Source organism: Somniosus microcephalus, chromosome 8 (genome assembly GCF_052327205.1).
Source record: "Somniosus microcephalus isolate GS21.2 chromosome 8, FLI_Smic_1.0, whole genome shotgun sequence".
Classification (NCBI taxonomy): domain Eukaryota; kingdom Metazoa; phylum Chordata; class Chondrichthyes; order Squaliformes; family Somniosidae; genus Somniosus; species Somniosus microcephalus.
Genome location: NC_140994.1, coordinates 65,857,188 through 65,877,024, shown reverse-complemented (window position 1 = coordinate 65,877,024; position 19,837 = coordinate 65,857,188). Strand labels below are relative to the sequence as shown.

The window sequence follows — 19,837 nt, the reverse complement described above, 5'->3', positions numbered from 1 at the left end:
GACACGTCAGGGATATCTTTTGTGGATTCTTACACTGCTGGGATGGAGGCCTTGGGCTCCAATCTCTTCTCTAGCATCAACATGTAGGGGCTTGGATGGAGAGAGTCATTCCGCAGGGATTCACAGCCCTCATTGTTGACCAGAGGTCTGCTCTCTCACAGATCACTTTGTATGTTGGGATACGGCTGAAGTAGGTATGGATGAGGCTGCTATCTCTCAAGGATATGCCACGCCCTTTAAGAAATCACTTGCTGAAAGGCTAGAATGTGCCTGACCTTCATCCTCCATTTCCATGAGTACATCAGGGAATCCATGCTAGTGCTTGTTGTCATAGAGTTTCATATTTATCACATTTTTCACATTTTGGGTGAGAGCACTTTAGGCTGGCGTAAAATGGTATCAACAAAACTGTGTGCTGCACTAATTGAATGGGGATCCAACAACAGGGATTCCCCAACTCAATTTCCCAACCTCCCCCCCACGTTTGTGGGAATTATCCCAGTGCCTGTAAAATATATCCTATGAAGAATAAGTTTAGCATTGGTAACTAGGATTCAGATGTGAGTCTGCTACCACTGAGCCAAGGAGACAGCCTTGTGCAGTTTCCCATATGCACTCCCTCCCTATGCATCAGAAGCACTGAAGTGGAAAATCTCCCCTTATCTTTTATCACGTCAGTGTCTGGTTTCCCAGCAGCAGCTATGATGCTTACACCCTGTACAGTCCAATGTCACATCATTTTTTATGGGGCAGAAAGTTGGATTGATGAATACTGGACGATTCTGGCAGTGACTGATGATCCATTGGTAGTCCACATACGAGGATATACTAATGTTACAGTGATTGCTACTCGGGGTTAGGGTGCTTATTGATCAGGCATTTACGTCGTCAAGCAACAGTTCCAATGTCTTGACCTTCAGGGTCACCTTATAGTATGCCCTGGAGAAGTTGTCCAAGATAGTTAGTATGTGTTGCATGCTTCATGATATAGCCATCGGTAGAGACATCAACATGCAGCTACTGATGAGCCCTAGCCATTGGGAAATGAACAGGACAAGGACGCAGCAAGAGATACAATCTCTGAGGTTGTGGAGCTGCTTCCATGAAGGCAACAGAGGCAGCAGTCAACTGATGCATTCTTCTATCAAACTGTAACACAGGGGTAATTGCAACATACTGTGAGTGATGATGGTCATCCTTGTACTCCACAGTATTCTATCCTGAAGCTTAGGTGTAAGGTGTAGTCTTTCTCATGCTCGTTAGTGAGATGTCATAGATGGCTAGTTGGTTCTTCTTAATAACACTAATTTGATGACAGCGCAATGGTCATATGTTCCAACCACCAATATCCCTCTTTTAAAGAAAGAGTGGAGAGGACCTCTACGGTGTAGGTGTTTGTCCAGGTGCATATAAGTAGCATCACATATAGATAGCAGTACCAGTGCACAGTTAGTTCTGATTGGCACTTCTCTTAGCTGAACTCCAATGTTCTGACCAAGTGCAACTGCAGTGTAAGAATCACAATCTTTTGTTACCATTGAAGGCAAGTCAATCACAATGCAGACAAGCACTTCAGCTCCTGCAGGTCCTTCAGTTTTGTGGCATATGGAAGTGGTATGCCTTCTCCATCTCTCAGTCTTCAGCTGGACCAACAGTAGCTTCTTCTTCCCCAAACCCTTAGGCTAGGGAACATGAATAGATAGGCATTAAGTCATCACAGTGAGATGGAGTACAAGGCTCTTAGGAGAGAAAGGAAGCACCTGGTAACATCACAAAGCAGTGCCAAGCTGATTAGCTCTTGATTTAACCCCATAACACTCACGAGCACATGCAATTCATTTACAAGCACAATATATTCTACGATGCTGGGTTCCTGAGAGATATATATTAGTGCCATGTTTGCCTTTAAAAGAGGGATATTGGTGGTTGGAACATATGATCATATACTAATGTTACAGTTTAAGCCACTCAAAATGGCTTCTTGCAATCTGTCCCACTGTATTCAAAGCATCTGTGAGAGCAAATGTTTACCTAACACATTCTGGAAACTGCAGCTGCACCACATGTGCTGGTGGTTGCTGAATGACAAAATGTATGTGACTGAGCTGTTGATATGTGCAGCTAACTAGCTAACCTGTTTTGATGATGTGTGTAAGGCAGTCTTGCATATTACTGAAGAGTTCAGACATATTTTGCTCCATGGAACTCTGCTTCTTGTATATAGTCCAATATCTTTTGTTCCAGTGGATCTGCACTAAGGTTCCCATCCCTAGCCCTCAAAAGATTGGTGTTAGACAAGATGACCCTTGTTAAAGGGCCCTTTGTTGTAGCCCTGAATCCATCTTACACTATGCGTGGTACTACTGTCCTTGTCATCTTCCTCTTCATCATCCTCCTCCCTTTCAGTTTTATCGTGATATTGTTCCTCTTCACCTGTGTAGCAAACATAAGAAAAAAAAGGAATTATGGAATGGTAGATGTCATATTCATGCTGACATCGTATGCTTTTGTTACACTTGTGCTGACTGTGCATGCTTCAATGTTGACAACAGGTAGTGTACTTTTAACAGGCAACTTAATAGCACATGAACATACCTCTGTGTGTTTTAGATAGATCTATTTCAGGGACTCTTGTACCACAAATTATTTCCCTGACAGTAAAGGTCAGGATGTTATCCCCCTGGATCGTGTGTTCTCTCATGCCTGCCTGTACAGGGGCATTGTAAGCCTTGGCCTGATGACAAAATTATAGGTGTGCTACTTACAATACTTGTCCACACGTATTGCACATGTGTCATATATGTGCAGGCAGGATCAGTGCTTGGGCCTCTATATTAATGACTTCGATGAAGGGACTGAGTGTAACATATCCAAGTTTGCTGATGGTACAAAGTTAGGTGGGAAAGTAGCTGTGAGGAGGATGCAGAGAGGCTGCAGAGAGATATAGACAGGTTGACTGGACAAGAACATGGCAAATGGAATACAATGTGGGGAAGTGTGAAGTTATCCATTTTGGTAGAGAAAACAAAAAAGCAGAATATTTTTTGAATGGTGAGAGACTGGGAAATGTTTGCATTCAGAGAGACCTGGGTGTCCTTGTACATGAATCTCAGAAAGTTAACATGCAGGTACAGCAAGCAATTAGGAAAGCAAATGATATGTTAGCTTTCGTTACAAAGGGATTAGAGTATAAGAGTAAAGATGTCTTACTACAGTTATACCGGGCATTGGTGAGGCCACACCTGGAGTACTGTGTACAGGTCTGGTCTCCTTACCTAAGGAAAGACAATTTGCCTTTGAGGGAGTGCAACGAAGATTCACTAGACTGGTTCCTGGGATGAGGGGATTGCCCTATGAGGAGAGATTGAGTAGACTAGGCCTATATTCCCTAGAGTTTAGAAGAATGAGAGGTGATCTAATTGAAACATATAAAATTCTTAAGGGGCTTGACAGGGTTAATGCTGAGAAAATGTTTCCCCTGGCTGGAGAGTCTACAACACGAGGTCACAGTCTCAGAATAAGGGGTCGGCCATTTAGGACTGAGATGAGGAGAAATTTCTTCACTCAAAGGGTTGTGAATCTTTGGAATTCTCCAGCCCAGAGAGCTGTGGATGCTCAGTCGTTGAGTATATTCAAGAGAGAGGTCGATACATTTTTGGGAATTAAGGGATATGGGGATAGTGCAGGAAGGTGAAGTTGAGGTAGAAGATGAGCCATGATCTTGATGTTGAATGGTGGAGCAGGCGCGAAGGGCCAAATGGCCTACTCCAGCTCCTATTTCTTATCTATATATATAAAAGAGCTCTTCTGTCTGTCCCGATGTCTGTCTGTCCCGATGGCTGTCTGTCTGTTCTCTATACGTTTGAAAGTTATAGAGCGTACCGACGCGCGCGTCGCCTCAAAAGAAAGCTTGCGATTCCGGACCGGTCATAGGCGTATTTACGTTTCGGCCGGACAAAAACCGCGCCCGCGGTATCCGAAAAACGTTCAGCCTTCCGCTCATTAGCATCTCATTAGCGACCGTGTGACGTCGAGGTCGACCAATCGGACGGCGGGTTCCTTCCTACAGTTGAGTGTCAAGTGACTCGACGATTGACCAATCCTACGCTTCGGTGACCTGACCGGTCGACCAATCGGTGCGTGTGTGGGCGGGCCTTATCCTTCTGAACTGAGGTGAGTGGCCGCCATCTTGATTTTTCACGATTTTTTCCCCACACTTTCAGTGTGTTAGGGAAGTAAGGTCAATATTTGAATTATGTGTTAGGGAATTAATTAACAATTTATTTGAGTTTTATATTGTGTTTAGCAACCCCCCCCCCCCTCCTCCTCACCCTCGCGCAGGGGGGACTCGGGGCCTGAAGCTCAAAAAATTTCTCTCTCTCTCTCTCTTTCTTCCCTCTCTCTCTCTCCTTCTCCTCTTCCCCCTCTCTCCTTCTCCTCTTCCCTCTCTCCTCTTCCCTCTCTCTCCTTCTCCTCTTCCCTCTCTGTCTCTCTCTACTTCCCCCTCTCAGGTTTCACGGTGTCGCGTACGGAGCGCGGGCGGGCCGCCCGAAGTTTCCCGCTCGCTAACGGCCACCAATCCGCCCTTGCCTGCTCCCCGCGGGCCGCCTCGCGCCGCCCACACTGACCGCGCATGCGCCGCCCGCACTGACCGCGCATGCGCCGACCGCCCGCAGCGGCCGTCCATCAGCCGCGCGATACGCGGGGGACCTCAGCTCCGGTCCGTCCCGGCCTCAGAGCCCGACTGCGCCTTAAGAGCTAGGCCCCGCACGGCCGCTATCGCAACGGCACCGGACCTCAGGCGCTAGGCAGGGGGAGGGGCCGGAGAGAGGGACAGAGGGGAGCGGGGGAGGGGAGGGGTGGGGGTGGGGGAGGGGAGGGGTGGGGGTGGGCGAGGGGAGGGGGTGGGGGGAGGTGTGGGGGGGAGGAGGGGAGGGGTGGGGGTGGGCGAGGGGAGGGGGTGGGGGGAGGGAGGGAGGGAGACAGGGGAGGGGAGGGAGAGGAGGGGAGGGAGGGATAGGACAGGGAGAGGACATGACAGGGAGAGGGGGGACACACAGGGGCAGGGAGACCAAGCGCCCCAAAATTGCCCTCGCAACGCGGGGCTCCCCAGCTAGTGCTCTTATATATGTTTCCCCATTGTGATCATTATGGAAAGTGTATTCCAAAATATGGTGTGGCTTAAATATGATATTTCTGATGCTGACAAAGACCTTCCAGAAAATGCCTTATAGCTACAGTAACAAATATGCACGTTGAAATGGAGTGCCCATAGAAACAAATATTGTGCTGAGAAAATCCTTTACAGGAAGCTGTATACTGTAGCCGTGTAGCTGTTAGTTTACTTCAGAGTTCACATTACCATGCTCTGAGAACCATCTTCCTAACACAGCTAGAGAGCACAAGGAATCTACATATAGCAAAGGTTGAATCAGCCCAATGTTACAAATGTGTTTCTTAGCTTACTCCGTTACCATTTTGTCCTTGTGTGATGTAAGCTGCAGTAATTTTTGCCTCATAGCAATCACTATGACGTTGCTTTGACTAGTTGCAAGCACAATAGAGTGTACTGACTGCCTAAATCTTCTTAGGCAGTCCCTCGGAACCGAGGATGACTTGCTTCCACATTAAAAATGAGTTTGCAGGTGACTGATGAGTCCAGTGCGGGACCTACAGTCTCTGTCACAGGTGGGGCAGACGGTGGTTGAAGGGGTGGGTGGGTGGGGTGCTTGGGTTGACGTGCGCTCCTTGCGCTGCCTGCGCTTGGCTTCCGCTTGCTCCTGGCGAAGAGACTCGAGGTGTTCGGCGCCTTCCCAGATGCTTCTCCTCCACTTTATGCGGTCTTGGGCCAGGGATTCCCAGGTGTCGATGGGGATGTTACACTTTTTCAGGGAGGCTTTGAGGGTGTCCTTGAAGCGTTTCCTCTGCCCACCTGGGGCTCCCTTGCCGTGCTGGAGCTCCGAGTAGAGCGCTTGTTTTGGGAGTCTCGTATCGGGCATGCGGACAATGTGACCCGTCCATCGGAGCTGATCGAGCGTGGTCAAAGCTTCAATGCTGGGGATGTTGGCCAGAGCAAGAACACTGACGTTGGTGCGCCTATCCTGCCAATGAATTTGCAGGATCTTGCGGAGGCAGCGTTGGTGGTACCTCTCCAGTGCTTTGAGGTGCCTGCTGTACATGATCCATGTTTCTGAGGCATACAGCAGGACGGATATCACTGCTGCTCTGTAGACCATGAGCTTAATGCCGGGCTTGAGGTCCTGGTCTTCAAACACTCTCTCCCTCGGGCAACCGAAGGCTGCACTGGCACACTGAAGGCGGTGTTGGACTTCGTCATCGACGTCTGCCCTTGTTGACAGTAGGCTCCCGAGGTATGGAAAGTGGTCCACGTTGTCCAAGGCCTTGTCATGGATTTTGATAATCGGGGGGGCAATACTGTGTGGTGGGGGCAGGTTGGTAGAGGACCTTTGTCTTACGGATGTTTAGTGTAAGGCCTATGCTCTCATACGCTTCAGTGAAGGTGTTGACGATGGTTTGGAGTTCGACCTCCGAGTGAGCGCAGACGCAAGCGTCGTCTGCATACTGTAATTCGACGACGGAGGATGGGACGACCTTGGATCTGGACTGGAGGCGACAGAGGTTGAACAGTTTCCTGTTTGTTCTGTAAATTAGCCCCACTCCAGTGGGGAGCTTACTGAGGGTGAGATGGAGCATTGCAGCAAGGAAGATCAAGAAGAGTGTTGGTGCGATGACACAGCCTTGCTTGACCCCGGTTCGTATGTGAATTGGGTCTGACTGCCTAAATAAGAGCTTATTCACCATATACAGTAGAATACTGGGAAAACCCAAAACACTCATTGGAGACTTACCAGTGGGAAAAGTCACCCTGGTGCAGCTCTCTGCCAGCGACAGCTTCAGCAAGAGCTATAAATCACCATAGGAAGTAAAGGGAGGAAAAGTATCTTTATAATCATGTAAATAGCTAGAAAAATGTTTTACTGAGGGAGAAGGGAGAAGAGTAAACTAATAACTAAAGTACTTGCATTTTAAAATATGACTGGAAATCCGCCGTGGGAAGTCGGGTAAAATATATTAGCAAAATACTGCGGATGCTGGAAATCTGAAATAACAACAGAAAATGCTGGAAACACTCAATCTGATGAAGGGTCACAGACCTGTAACGTTAACTCTGTTTCTCTCTCCACGGATACTGCCTGGCCTGCTGAGTGTTTCCAGCATTTTCTGTTGTTATTTTAGGGTAAGATATATATTGTATAATACAAATAACTGTTCTGTTAAATCCACATGATGCTCCATATGTGTTTACCTCACCGTACTAGCACCCTAATAGTTTGTTACTGCCATTTGTTGGTAGATGACAAACGTGTTTATTATTTGTCGTTATATGCCAAGTTTCACACGAAACTGGACTAGACATTGTCTTGGTCAGCTGGTACTGGTAACAGCAGCCAGACAAAAATGGGAGAAACCACACAATGCTGGCAAAATGTGGCAGAGCCCAACCTGGCAGCTTAACCAGTGATTCTTGTAATTTCATTTTTGTGGTGAATATGAAATTAATTCTGGAATAACCTCATTGGCAACTACTTTCAGGGCTTCCTTTGGCAGCTGTTTGGAAATAACCTAAATAGAGATTGAGGTTTATTTTGTTTAAAGTTGACAAAGGAGCCAGTTAAGGTTTTCATGTGCCTTAAAGCTTTCACCTTTCTGACTCAACAGTATGTCCAATTATGTAAAAAAAAAAGTTGGAAAAATTAGTTCTGAGTTTTGTAATGTGTAACTTGTTTTCAAATAATAATTTGCAATGTTTGAGTTACAGCACCTTCAAGTCATGCAATAGACATTTTAATGTGTAGTTCTATATCCAACTATAAAATGCATAATATTATTTCAACCCAATTTATTAACTTATTTCTTAGAAGATTTACTGTGTAACCTTTAAATGCCTCTGTTACCATCTAACTTTTTAAGAGATATTAAAGCACCTTCTTCACTTAAAATGTTTTCTAAATCAAAAATGCTTTTGTAACAATTTAATGTTATTATTTATCTGGACTGTTCAGTGCCTGACTAGAAAATTCCAAAAGGAAGGGACTTTCATAGTTCACTTGTGGCTTTATCACTTGTGAGTTATATGATCCTTCCCATTTGTGGCATTAAAAAAGACTCCATATTTATTCACTCAGCATATACCAGAAGAAAAAGATGAAGAAAATAATTGCAAATTGTAACATGGTTTATTCTTCAAGCAGAATGTTGTTAATCCAATTACCAGCTGGCAAGCCAGTCTATAGCTCCTTTTCTGCTGTTGCGAGCAGGGGGAGTATGTGCTCGGGAGGGATTGTGTCATCCTGAAGCTGACTGGTTGAACTCATCTTCCAACTTGGCAAAATTGAGCTTGTTTTTATCCGCCTCACTGAGAAGCTTGAATCCACCTCGGCGAATGTTGACAATAAGTCATGTGGCCAGTTCATGTCTGAAATGGATTTCAGGGTTCTTCTTCGATACCTTTGATTGGCATCAAGGCTTGATAGAATTTTACTAAACTTCTTGAGAAAATATAAATCAATAATTGTTCGATAAGTTGGCCCTAATGCAATGATATTTGATACATAGCAGAAAAGACACACACAGCTGGTCCATCTAACCTGTCCCACACAGTTGTGATGCCATTATCCATCAGGTCAAGAGACTCCATACTCCTTCGGTGCCATGTAGTCTCCTGGGAGCAGCAAAACAACAGATCAAAAACCCAAGGCCAATTAGGGAAAGTAAGTCTGGAAAATTCCTCTCCAGTCCTTGTAGTCAATCAAATCTAGTCCAGGAGACCAAATTGACCATTGGTACCTTCCTCTTGTATGATGCGATTTCCACCCCAGCCAGGAACAAGTCTTGCTCTCTTTTGAAGGTGCACAGTGAATCAGCACCCACTGCACAAACCAGCAACCTGTTCCATTAGGTCTACTATTCTCCAGGGAAAGAAACATCGAGACATCTAACCTATTTCTTCCCTTGAGTAATTTGTATGCTTTACCCCTGGTCCTCCCAATTTATCAAATTGAAATATTTTGTCAGCATGCACACAATCTAGTCCCTTTGTTATTTTATAGACCTCAATCAAATTGCCCCTGGGTCTATGCTTCTCTATAGTACAGTTTATAGACCCAGCATCCTTAAGGCTATTTGGGTAGCTATGGTGTCTTTAAACTGGGAATCATTCTTGTGACCCTTCTTTGAACTTTTTCCAAAGCCTCAATATCACCCACCATGTGAGAGGACCAGAACTGGACACAGTACTCTAAATGAGGCCTAACTAAGATCTTGTCAAGGACAAAATAATATGTTTCATTTTATAATGGATAGTCCTGTGAATACAGCCCAGTACATGCAGCTGCGCATCCAGGTATATCAGCATTTGAAGTGAGCTACTTACTTGATTGACTGTCTTTTGGACAGGCATGGAATACTTTTTTGCTCTGAAGCACATGAATACAGATTTACTACAAAAGGAAAATGAAATAAAACATATTTTCCTCCACATTGTGGCCACGGAAGTTAAATACAGTCTGTAGGTGGTAAAGCTTCTTCCCTCTCTCCACCCCACCCTAAAAATTGATATGCCTCTTGGGTGAAGTTTGCCATGTCCAAGGAGCAGAAAGTTAGTAGAATATGCAGTGCAATTTTTGCTCAGCTCAGTGCAGTCCAGCAAAAATAGAATTGTGTGTCCTGGCACTGGCCAGATAAATGCTCACCAGGAGAGGGAAATCAGGGCCGTTGCGTACTGCTTTTAACTGAATTACTGTGCATGAAAATTTACTATTAACTTTGGGATTGACAGGTTTGTGTGTTATAGCACGGTTTCTTGAGCCAACTGTGATCCTTTCTGAATCTGTGTTTTCAAGGTTGGACAATACATTAGAAGAAATTATATTTAAGCTGGTGCCTGGTCTCAAAGAAAGTAAGTGAACAGACTCATGAATTCTTTATTGTTCAGCCTAATGTTTAATACACTCAGCCCTATTAAAGCTGTTAAGTACCTAATCAGTCAAAGGTTCTATACTTTACGTAACCCGGCAAATAGAAATACTTTAAAAAAATTAATTTTGCACACTTGTTAGCCCCTTTTGCCATGTTATTACTATCTGTAGTTCTAATCTCAACCAATGGCCATTTTTAAGTATGCTGGGGAGGCAATGGTGGGTTTGGGTTTTATTTTTGTTCCTCTATGAACAGCCCATCAATCTACGCTGGTTAAAGTAGTATTTTTCAAAGGATTTTAGAAATTAATATATATTTGTCACTTTCACTTGCGCTCGACATAGATGCCCATGCTCCCAGCTGAGCAGGCAACTGTTGTCAGGCCTCTGCCAATATCGCATTGCAATGACTGCTGAGAAATGCACGAGGTCGGGATTCTCTCTCTCTCTTGTTGGTTTCTTGAAACTTTTCCGTAGAGAAGCACTTGGCATCTGCTCCGTCCTCCCTTGAAGGCACAGCTGAGATTAGGAGTTCACTGTCTGAGGAATAGCTCGTGCAAACCAACACCACACCGCCCTGTGGCACAACCCTCCGCGGTGGGCAGTGAAGTCAACCACGACACCCACTCCCAACAATTTGTTTTGTTAGTAATAATTACCACTATAAATAGTTCCTATGAAGATTGCGATTTAAATCCATTGTTGTTGAAATATTAAAGCAAAGTTTGCCGTGTTGAATTGAAACATGATTATGTTTTGTTACTGTGCTGTGCATAATCTGGCTTTTGAATAATGACACTGCTTTCTACTTCAGGAATCAAGGCCAACATCCATTTAAAAATAAAACTATAGGAGTAAAGGTCACATTCTTGATTTCTTCTGTGGGTGAAAATCATTGATGCAAATGACAAATTATTTGGGAGTTTTTTGAGGGTCCGTTTTAATAGCAACTTTGGTTACTAAGAGGCATATTTTCTTCTTTTTGTTAATTTAAAATAAGAAGTAAATATAAGTAAGCTGGTGAGCAAGAGAAGTGGAAAGCAGTCACAGAACTTTGTCACATTTTTACTACTAGTCTGAGTCTTGCTCCATGTTAAAACATGCTTCCAAAAGTTAGCTGACAAAAAAATTGCATTAATGAATATTAAGTTCTTATTAAACAACACTCAAGAGAAAATTGTGCAATTTTACAATACAAAACTTGAATTCATTACTCATAGTCACCTAGGAGTTGGTGCAGAAAGGAAGAGCAAGATCTCATATTTTCAGCAGAGCAAGAGTGGCAGATTTTTGGGGGCAGGGGGGGTGTCGCAGAAGGATTTCTCTTATTAACCCAGCTCCTGCAACCCAGTACAACTCCCACTGAGTCTGAATTGCTTTCAAGGTGCAATTATCTGTCGACTCCACACACACAATGTGCCACTTTTGTGTCTACTGCACTTAAGTACTTGAACAACTAAGTATAGTCCCTGCAAATATTACAGTTTCTAGTTTGAATATGTTTAGGAGATGAAGTTATAAGTGCCTTTTTTTAAAAATGCATCAAATAAATACAATACCAATACACCAAGTGTGTTATTGTCATTGTGCAAATTAACATTCATATGCTAAAGATGGAAATTTGTGCTAGAACGATTGATATCTGTACAGGTGAAGATGAACTAGCTCCATTCTGAACTGTAAACATTCAGTAGTTTTGTAGAAATAACAGGTTTATGTATTTTCTAGGAGCTGTGTTTCCAACATGCAAAAATTGAAACTGAAAGTTATAATATTTACAGAGATTTTCCAACTACACAAGTGCAGTAGATACAACAGTGCCAGCTGGGCATGTGAAGCAAACAGATAATCACTTCCCCGATATGCTTCAGATTGGGTTAGGCGGGAGCTGCCAGTGGGAGTTAAGAGTGCCAGTAAGCTGCCCAGTTAATGAGGGAGAGGTGGATGTTTGACAGCTGACCCTGGCCCAAAAAGCTCATCATGATAAGTCAATAGAACAGGACCTCTGTGTTTTGGTGTGTAAAACAGGCTTTGCATAATCTTTGTTGTGCCATTTCGACTGAGCGTTGCACATTCCAAAGTTGGATGAACAAAATATTTGCCGCTGTGCCTTTCTGTGACAATCTCAATGCTTATGAAATGGGAACAGTAGCATTAGAACAGGTGTATCCCGATTGCCTGGTTTTCTTTCATTAATGCTAATAGGTTTGGATTGTATAGAAACTTTGTAAGCAAGCTGTCATGCACCCACTATCTTATTTGGGGTTGTTTATTCTACAAAGTAAAGGGCTTGTGGAAAGATGAAAATATGCCTTTGAGTTCTTTTTATAATGTTTAACATTTAGTGATTTTTGCCGAAACAAAAATTATGGTGGCATCTGACTTTTCCATTTGGAGTTAAATCCTCAGTGTATGGTGAAATGAAATCTTTCCCCAGTGGCTTTTGTAACCTTTTTATTTGTAAATTGAAAAGTACCTGTACATTGAAAATCTTAGAGAATACTTATGTTCTTTTGGCCAGTGGAAAAACGGCAAGAAGAAGAATTCTGGAAAAAAAATAAACCACAAGAGAATGGAGAAGGTAAGCTATAACAGAACCTTAGCTTCATCTTTAGTGGAAGGAATTGACCTAAAGATCTCATGGTATTGAAGTAAAGTGCTCTTCTGCTGTTGCCTTAGAAGAGTTTGATTTGTTGCCAGAGGGATTGGTACAGGTATTCCATGGTGGTGAGGAAAGCTTAAGTCTGGTGTGATTTCTACAGTTTTTTTCGGAGCTTAAAACGTGCAGGTTTCCTCACCCTGACCCTTCATTTGCTTAAAATTATTCATCTTTTTAGGCCCTCATGCAATTCAGTGTTCCTTGGCTGAGGACAGCAAACCCTCACGAGCACCTTTCTGCTGCTGACTACTAGGAGGCACAAGCAGTTAACTTGGGCTGATTTCTCCCACTAATTTCCTTCTTTCCCTGTGAGGAATCCTCTTGTATGCAGTTAACACATCCCTCCATTAAGAAAACAATGATCTTGAATGTATACAACTACTGCAGGATTATTTTAGAAATAATCCAACTGCATTCCAATATCAAAGATCACAGCAGATTTCTTTCAGTAATATTTTTGGTTCTTCAACTCAGCCAGGTTGCTTACGTTATTTGCTTACATTCATGAATCCCTGGTGATGCCAGATCTTATCAGTAGTATTGGATGGAAGCATTAATTCGAGCCTGATTCATATTGCCACATGGAGAGAACATTGCAGTTGAATCATCTTCATTCAGTTTTGTGCATCTATTAGTGGTCAATGTCAAAGATATAAGAGCAGATTATCCACCTGCCTATTCAGATGAGGAATAGTAGACTCATGGTGAATAGGGGTGGGGGCTTAAAAAGGAGAGGAAGGAAAAAAGAACAGTGGGGGTACAGTATTTTAAAGCTATGCATTTTGTTTTATTTATTGGGGTGAATTGTGTATCAATCAAGCTTGGCTGTCAGTGTTGAGAAAGTGGAAGATGTTTATACAGGAAACTCTTTGGTATCCGGCACCGACGGGACCGGGATGGTGCCGGTTGATTAAAAATTCTGGATGACGGAGAGGGTTATCTACCGAGGCTATTTTTAACAAACAAAGAGTCAGACTCCTGTTATTGAGGTGTTCGGACTTCTGACAGTGCCAAGAAGCCAAGTAGTGGCAGTTTGGAGGACTACCCCCACTGACTAACTTGGCCACTGCGGGAGACTCGGACTCAGACTCAGCAACATTTCCGGTTATTGAGGTGTTTTCGGAGTATGCATTTTGCCGGTTAATAGAGAATTCTGGATATTTAGGTGCCGTTTAAACGAGAGTTTCCTGTACTGTGGTATCCAATGTCCCGACCGAATGTTGTCAGATCAAATATAGTACGGCCAGTTGCAGAATAAAGCTTCTTATATTCAACCTCAGCAACATGCCTTAACTCCAATCCCAAGAGAGTATCCCTACTGCCCTTATGTGAATGTTTTAATTTCCCACATAATCTGTGTGGTATGTCTAAGTGAGATTGCCAAATTAGTGTCTGTTGCTAAAGATACGTTTTATACACAATCATCCAACAAAAGTCCTGTGCTTTCCTTTTGAAGAATGCTAGGGAAGGGCATGTACAAAAATGAAAATTTACACAAAATAATGAATTGTTTTGGAACATTGAAAGAAATCAGGAGACCCTGACCAACTGCACAGAGAACCTTTTGGCCCGTATTTTCCGATGTATACAGGTGTGTACGAGCTGTGTACACACCCGTAGGGACCTCATAAGTGCCGGTTTCAGGCATGCGAAGCGCATGCGCTGAAAACCGGCACTTCCAATCTGTCAAGAATCCAACGCCTGCCGTGGAGAAGGGCTTCTGCGGGTGGAGAGTCCCTCTTTCTGCAGAACCTCTGTCCGCTTAAATCCCTTATAAATCTTACGCCTGGTTAAAGCAGGCGTTAGGCCTGCTTTTACCAGCATAAGAGTTTAAAAAAAGTTTTTTAAAAATTTCACTCATTTATAATTTAAAAATACTTTTAAAAAAGGTAAGTTTATTTTTAGCCCCATAAAAACTTGAATTTTCTTTTCAAAAAATTAAATTTTTGTTTAAAATATTTAATTTAATGTAATTTTAACTAATTTTAAAAACTTGATTTTTTAAAAATTTATTTAATGTTTTGATGTGTTTTTGGAGTGATCTCCATTCATACTTTTGACAGGTCTGAGCTGTCCAAAGTATGAAGGGAGATTCCCTTCTTTCATTGGTTCCCCATGGCCCACGTGATCCCAGGAACACTTGCGAACCGCATGCACCCCTGGGATACGTGGGCCCTGTGCATTTCGTCGTGGAGAGGCCCAGGAGCGGAAATGGCCAGACCTCTGGAGCCTTCAGGTAAAGGCATCGATTTTTTCCAGATCGGAGGCCTTCGCACACAGGAAGCCTCCAATCGGAAAATACGGGCCATTGTGTAGGAGTATCAGTCGGCAGCAATGAGTCATTTCACACAAATGGCTTTAATGCAGCAAGAAATGCTATAATCACCCCTTTCTGTAACTTTTACTGTGCTAAGTAAGAGAGTAATGACCAAAGATTAGAGAGCAGGAGTAGACAATTCATCTAGCAATTAATGCAATCTTCTTCCAATCTTACTGTTTTCAGCTATTTAACCTTGATCACCATGGTTTCTCAACTTAAGTTCATAAGATTCCAGTCAAGTAGGGACTTGTGTAATTTAAATCTTTGGAAGTTTGACATAGTAATCTACCAAAAACTGTAACATGATTATAGGAGATAAGAAAGAACATTTTGGGAAACAAAATATTAAGCCTCAGAAAATTATTTATGACTGAGAATTGGTACAGCAGCATATGGATTTCAAAAGGAAAAGTCTTGCTTGACCAACCTCATTGAATTTTTTGAAGAGGTAACAGAGAGTAGACAAGGGTAATGTAGTAGATGTAATTTATCTAGATTTTCAAAATGCCTTCGATAAGGTACCACATAATAGACTAATGAATAAGGTCAGAGAATGCCGAGTCAGGGAACAAGTTGCAGAATGGATAACTAGCTGGCTTCAAGACAGAAAGCAGAGAGTAGGGGTAAAGGGTAGCTATTCAGAGTGGCAGAAAGTGGGAAGTGGTGTTCCACAAGGATCAGTGCTGGGAGCACTGTTGTTCCTAATTTATATTCATGATTTAGATTTTGGAATCAAAAACACAATTTCTAAATTTGCAGATGACACCAAATTGGGGTGGGTTCGGGGTGGGGGTGGGGTGGTGAGTCAATACTGAGGAGGACTGCAACAAATTACAAGAAGACATTAATAAACTTGAAGAATGGGCATATTATTGGCAAATTAAATTCACAGATAAATGTGAGGTACTACATTTTGCTAAGAAAAATAGGGAGGGCACATATTACTTGGAAAATACGTATCTAAGTGGGGTAGAAGAGCAAAGGGATCTCGGAGTACCAATACACAAATCACTGAAAGTAGCGACAGGTTAACAAGGCCATGAAAAAAGCAAACCAAGCAGTAGGGTTTATTTCTAGAGGGATTGAATTGAAAAGTAGAGAAGTTATGTTAAACTTGTATCGAACCTTGGTTAGACCACAGTTGGAGTACTGCATACATTTCTGGTCGCAATATTATAAAAAGGATATAGAGGCACTGGAGAGGGTGCAAAAAGATTTATGAGGATGATACCAGAAATGCGAGGGTATACCTATCAGGAAAGGATGATCAGGCTGGTTCTCTTTTGTCTTAAAAATAGAAGGCTGAAGTAATAGAGGTCTTTAAAATCATGAAAGGTTTTAGAGTTGATACAGAGAGAATGTTTCCACTTATGGGAAGAGCAAAACTAGAGGCCATCAATATAAGATAGTCAGCAAGAAATCCAACAGGGAATTCAGAAGAAATTTCTTTACCCAAAGAGTGGTGAGAATGTGGAACTCGCTACCACGGGGAGTGGTTGAAGCGAATAGCATAGATGCATTTAAGGGGAAGTTAGATAAGCATATGAGGGAGAAGGGAATAGAGGGTTATGCTGATAGAGTTATATGAGGAAAGATGGGAGGGGGCTCGAGTGGAGCATAAATGCCGGCATGGACTGGTTGGGCCAAATGGCCTGTTTCTGTGCTGTATATCCTATGTAATCCTATGTAATATGTAGTGTACATATTTCTAAATAATTGTCTGTGTTTCTGAAAAGATAATGAAGGCCCCAAAGCCAAGAAAGCTAAAATAGAAGAGGAAGAGGACCAAGAAGATCAGGATTATCACAGAAGTGATCCACAGATCGCCATTTGTCTAGACTGCCTCCGCAACAATGGGCAATCGGGGGATAATACTGTAAAGGTACCAACAAATCTTTGTCTTCATTTTAGAATTTACTCTAAGAGATACTTAGTGAATGGTAAACAATGTATTGCATATCCTAGAATGTTAATTTAATCCCTTTGAGGGTTACATAAGTTTTTATGCAGAGGTGGTGAATCGGACAAACAGTGCTGAGGAATAGGGGCTTGCCAGAGGATACTGGCTGTGGCTGATGTTTTCTTCCATTCCTAACAAAACAACAGTGCCAAATCTCCCTCTATCTCTAAGCCTCTTTCTGAAACATTACAGGTGAACCCAGGGATTTAAATGCCTGTTGAACTTAGGAAGTGCTAGTCAGAATTAGTGATTCTGCCACCTCATTGAATGATCAGTTATGCAGACGTTAAAAATGCATGTTTCACCACATCTTAAATCATGGGTTAAAGAGCATGCTTTTTAATACTCAAGAAGCTTAAATAATGCTCAGTTAACCCTTACTTTGCATGCCAACAGTGATTTCTAAACTTTACTGTGAAACCTTTCTTATGACACAACAAAGTTCCACCCACTGATACCACAGATGGAGACAGCGGGTTATGGATAGATTTCCCCCTTCATATTGTCAGTGACTAGAACCTCAATGTCTAATGTCCGTTCCCAGGCTATTGCCATCCAGCAGTGCCAAATCAGGAAACAAGAAATAACTAGAAGACACTGTTACCTGTACAGATAATTTCAGTTTATTACATTTGGCACTATGAGGCCCTTCAATAGAATATAATTCCACTTTAGCAGTAGTCACTGCCAAAACAAATTTTCCTTTTCATGAATTGCCATAATCAGCTTGTGTTGTTGGCTGCAACAGTATGGTTATTGGAACACTGAGAAGAATTTGAAGTTCAGTGTATGTGACAAACACAGAAATTGCACTGCAATGTACATTGTACTGGGCCTTTGCTGCTAACAGTAATTTTTTGTCTTATGCCAACAGGGCTTAATGAAGAAATTTATCCGCTGCTCAACGAGAGTCACAGTGGGAACTATAAAGAAATTTCTGAGTTTGAAATTAAAACTTCCTAGCACTTGTGAGGTGAGACTGCAAGATATAATCAGCTAAATGCTAACTTTGTTTACTTTTGCTCTGTATGTATGTGCACGTACAGAGGGAAGGAAAGTTGAATGAGTAGCAGTGCAGCCCATTTATTTCAGATGTCCATTCAGTTGACAAACACAGATACCTGATGCCCTGACTCTGGCTAGAATATGTTATTCAGCTCCTTAAAAGACAGTTTTGTTTTACGGTCATTTTGTAGCTCGCCTGTAAGACTGAAGATCACAACCATTTTCTTGTGTGATCAACCCAATGTACATGAATGGATCATGACACTGGCACTATACCTAGACTGTGTTGTGTCAAATAAAGCAAAACATACCTGAATATTAATTTGTTTTTTTTCACCAGCCTCTTCTGGTACTGTTCGGCTTAATAAGATTGAAGTAACTTTGAATTATCGTTTGGCTTAGTAGTGTTTTCTGATTCGACAAAGAAGATTGGAAGTGATTCCGATGTCTGATTCAATCAGCGTATCTGTCAGCCTCTGTCAATACTGCTGTCAGTTATTCAGTGGCATTATTCAAATAAATGCACAGTTTTGTTAATAGCCATGCTTAAAGATGGTCCTGCATTCACTTATCTTGGTAGCTGAGATTTACAAAATTGTTTTTTAAAGGAAAGATATTTTTAAATTCTTTTGTCTTTTATGTATCCCATTTTACTCACTCTCAACAAATTATTAGAATTTTAGTTTATTAGGAGCATGACAGTAAAATTTGAACCACCGTAAAGGGTCACTCTGTTCATGGAAAAGTGTTTAGCAAACTTTTTTTTAAATTGCCCATCCCGAATTGCCCTTGAGAAGGTGGTGGTGAGCCGTCGCCTTGAACCGCTGCAGTCCGTGTGGTGAAGGTACTCCAACAATGCTGTTAAGGAGGGAGTTCCAGGATTTTGACCCAGCGACGACGAAGGAACAGCGATATATTTCCAAGTCCAGGATGGTTTGTAACTTGGAGGGCAACTTGCAGGTGATGGTGTTCCCATGTGCCTGCTACCCTTATCCTTCTAGGTGGTAGAGGTCGTGGGTTTGGGAGGTGCTGTCAAAGAAGCCTTGGCAAGTTGCTGCTGTGCATCTTGTAGATAGTACACACTGCAGTCACGGTGCGTTGGTGGTGGAGTGACTGAATGTTTAAGCTAGTGGATGGGGTGCCAATCAAACGGGCTGCCTCTTCCTGGATGGTGTCGAGCTTCTTGAGTGTTGTTGGAGCTGCACTCATCCAGGTGGAGCGTATTCCAGCACACTCCTGACTTGTGCATTGTAGATGGTGGAAAGGCTTTGGGGAGTCAGGAGGTGAGACGCTCACCGCAGAATACGCAGCCTTTGACCTGCTCTTGTGGCCACAGTATTTATATGGCTGGTTCAGTTAGGTTTCTGGTCAATGGTGACCCCCCAGGATGTTGATGGTGGGGGATTCGGCGATGGTAATGCTGTTGAATGTCAAGGGGCGGTGGTTAGATTCTCGCTTGTTGAAGATAGTCATTGCCTGACACTTGTGTGGTGCGAATGTTACTTGCCACTTATCAGCCCAAGCCCGACTGTTGTCCAGGTCTTGCAGCATGCGGGCATGGACTGCTTCATTATCTGGGAAGTTGCGAATGGAACTGAACACTGCAATCATCAGCAAACATCCCCACTTCTGACCTTATGATGGAGGGAAGGTCATTGATGAAGCAGCTGAAGATGGTTGTGCCTAGGATACTGCCCTGAGGAACTCCTGCAGCGATGTCCTGGGGCTGAGATGCTTGCCTCCAACAACCACAACCATCTTCCTTTGCGTTAGGCATGACTTCCCCCTGATTCCCATTGACTTCAATTTTATTAGGGCTCCTTGATGCCACACTCGGTCAAATGCTGCTTTGATGTCAAGGGCAGTCACTCTTGCCTTACCTCTGGAATTCAGCT

The 19,837-nt window shown here is 42.9% G+C and overlaps 1 protein-coding gene across 1 annotated transcript in view; it reads left to right on the top strand.

Moving 5' to 3' along the window:
* The window catches only part of pcgf5b (polycomb group ring finger 5b), a 67,155-nt gene that overhangs the window by 11,019 nt on the left and 36,299 nt on the right, over positions 1 to 19,837 (top strand). Inside the window, exons 3-6 of the mRNA XM_085996138.1 lie at positions 9,924 to 9,979; positions 12,520 to 12,579; positions 16,714 to 16,859; positions 17,812 to 17,910. Of these exons, the coding sequence (XP_085852264.1) occupies positions 9,924 to 9,979; positions 12,520 to 12,579; positions 16,714 to 16,859; positions 17,812 to 17,910 (361 nt within the window). The remainder of the gene's footprint in view (positions 1 to 9,923; positions 9,980 to 12,519; positions 12,580 to 16,713; positions 16,860 to 17,811; positions 17,911 to 19,837) is intronic.